The sequence below is a fragment of the Eurypyga helias genome, unplaced genomic scaffold, assembly GCF_000690775.1.
Source record: "Eurypyga helias isolate BGI_N326 unplaced genomic scaffold, ASM69077v1 scaffold30904, whole genome shotgun sequence".
Classification (NCBI taxonomy): domain Eukaryota; kingdom Metazoa; phylum Chordata; class Aves; order Eurypygiformes; family Eurypygidae; genus Eurypyga; species Eurypyga helias.
The window spans coordinates 6,221-6,930 of NW_010246086.1; the positions used below are offsets into that span (position 1 = coordinate 6,221).

Consider the following 710-nt stretch of genomic DNA (forward strand, 5'->3'; position numbering starts at 1 on the left):
GGGGACGGGGGTGTCAGCCATCCTTACTTTTGAGGTCTCGGATGAAGGCCATCGGCTTTATTACGTTGCCGCTGTTGGAAAAAGCCTGGATCGTGTGGTTCTGCATAATGCACATCATGCAAAAGCCTCCTTGGTGACCTGGAGCAGGAGAAGAGACAGGACGTTGGGGACAAACCCAGGAGGGATGAAGGCCCTACAGGGGACGGGGACCTCTGGCCCAGCGCAGCTCAGTGTTCCCGACAACCTCGGTGCCCCGGGGCATCCCGGGTACACAGGGACCAGCAGACACCACCCCGGCTGTCACAGCCCCGGCCGCTGCACCCCCCCGCAGGAGACAGCGCCCACACGGGTGGAAAACAGGTCTCACCGGAGAAGCCCACAGGCCTGCGCTGAGGGACTGATCCCACCGGAGCCCGACGGACAGGGCTGCGAGCCCCACGCACTCTCCCCGTCCCAGCGTGGAGCAGCGCCCACCCGACTCCCTCTCAAAGCCACCCACAAACAGCACCACCTGCCCGTACGCAGCCCCCACAGGCAGGGGCTGCTTGAGACCCCCAGCTCAGCCCCCAGACCCCACCGGACCCATCTCAGTCCTGGCTGTGCCCCCGCAGAGACAAAGCTTTCCCGCACCCACGACCACTTCGGGAACGCTGCTACGGCCAGCAAGAGCGAGAGGTGCTGAGCGCAGCGCTGGCAGCAGGACAGGCTCC

At 65.2% G+C, this 710-nt stretch overlaps 1 protein-coding gene across 1 annotated transcript in view; it reads right to left on the bottom strand.

Annotated features, from left to right (window-relative positions):
* LOC104508599 (ubiquitin carboxyl-terminal hydrolase 36-like) overlaps window positions 1–710 on the bottom strand; it is a gene marked incomplete at its 3' end in the record, with an annotated part of 7,545 nt that overhangs the window by 6,212 nt on the left and 623 nt on the right. Inside the window, 1 exon segment of the mRNA XM_010150281.1 lies at window positions 28–138. Coding sequence (XP_010148583.1) covers window positions 28–138 — 111 coding nt within the window.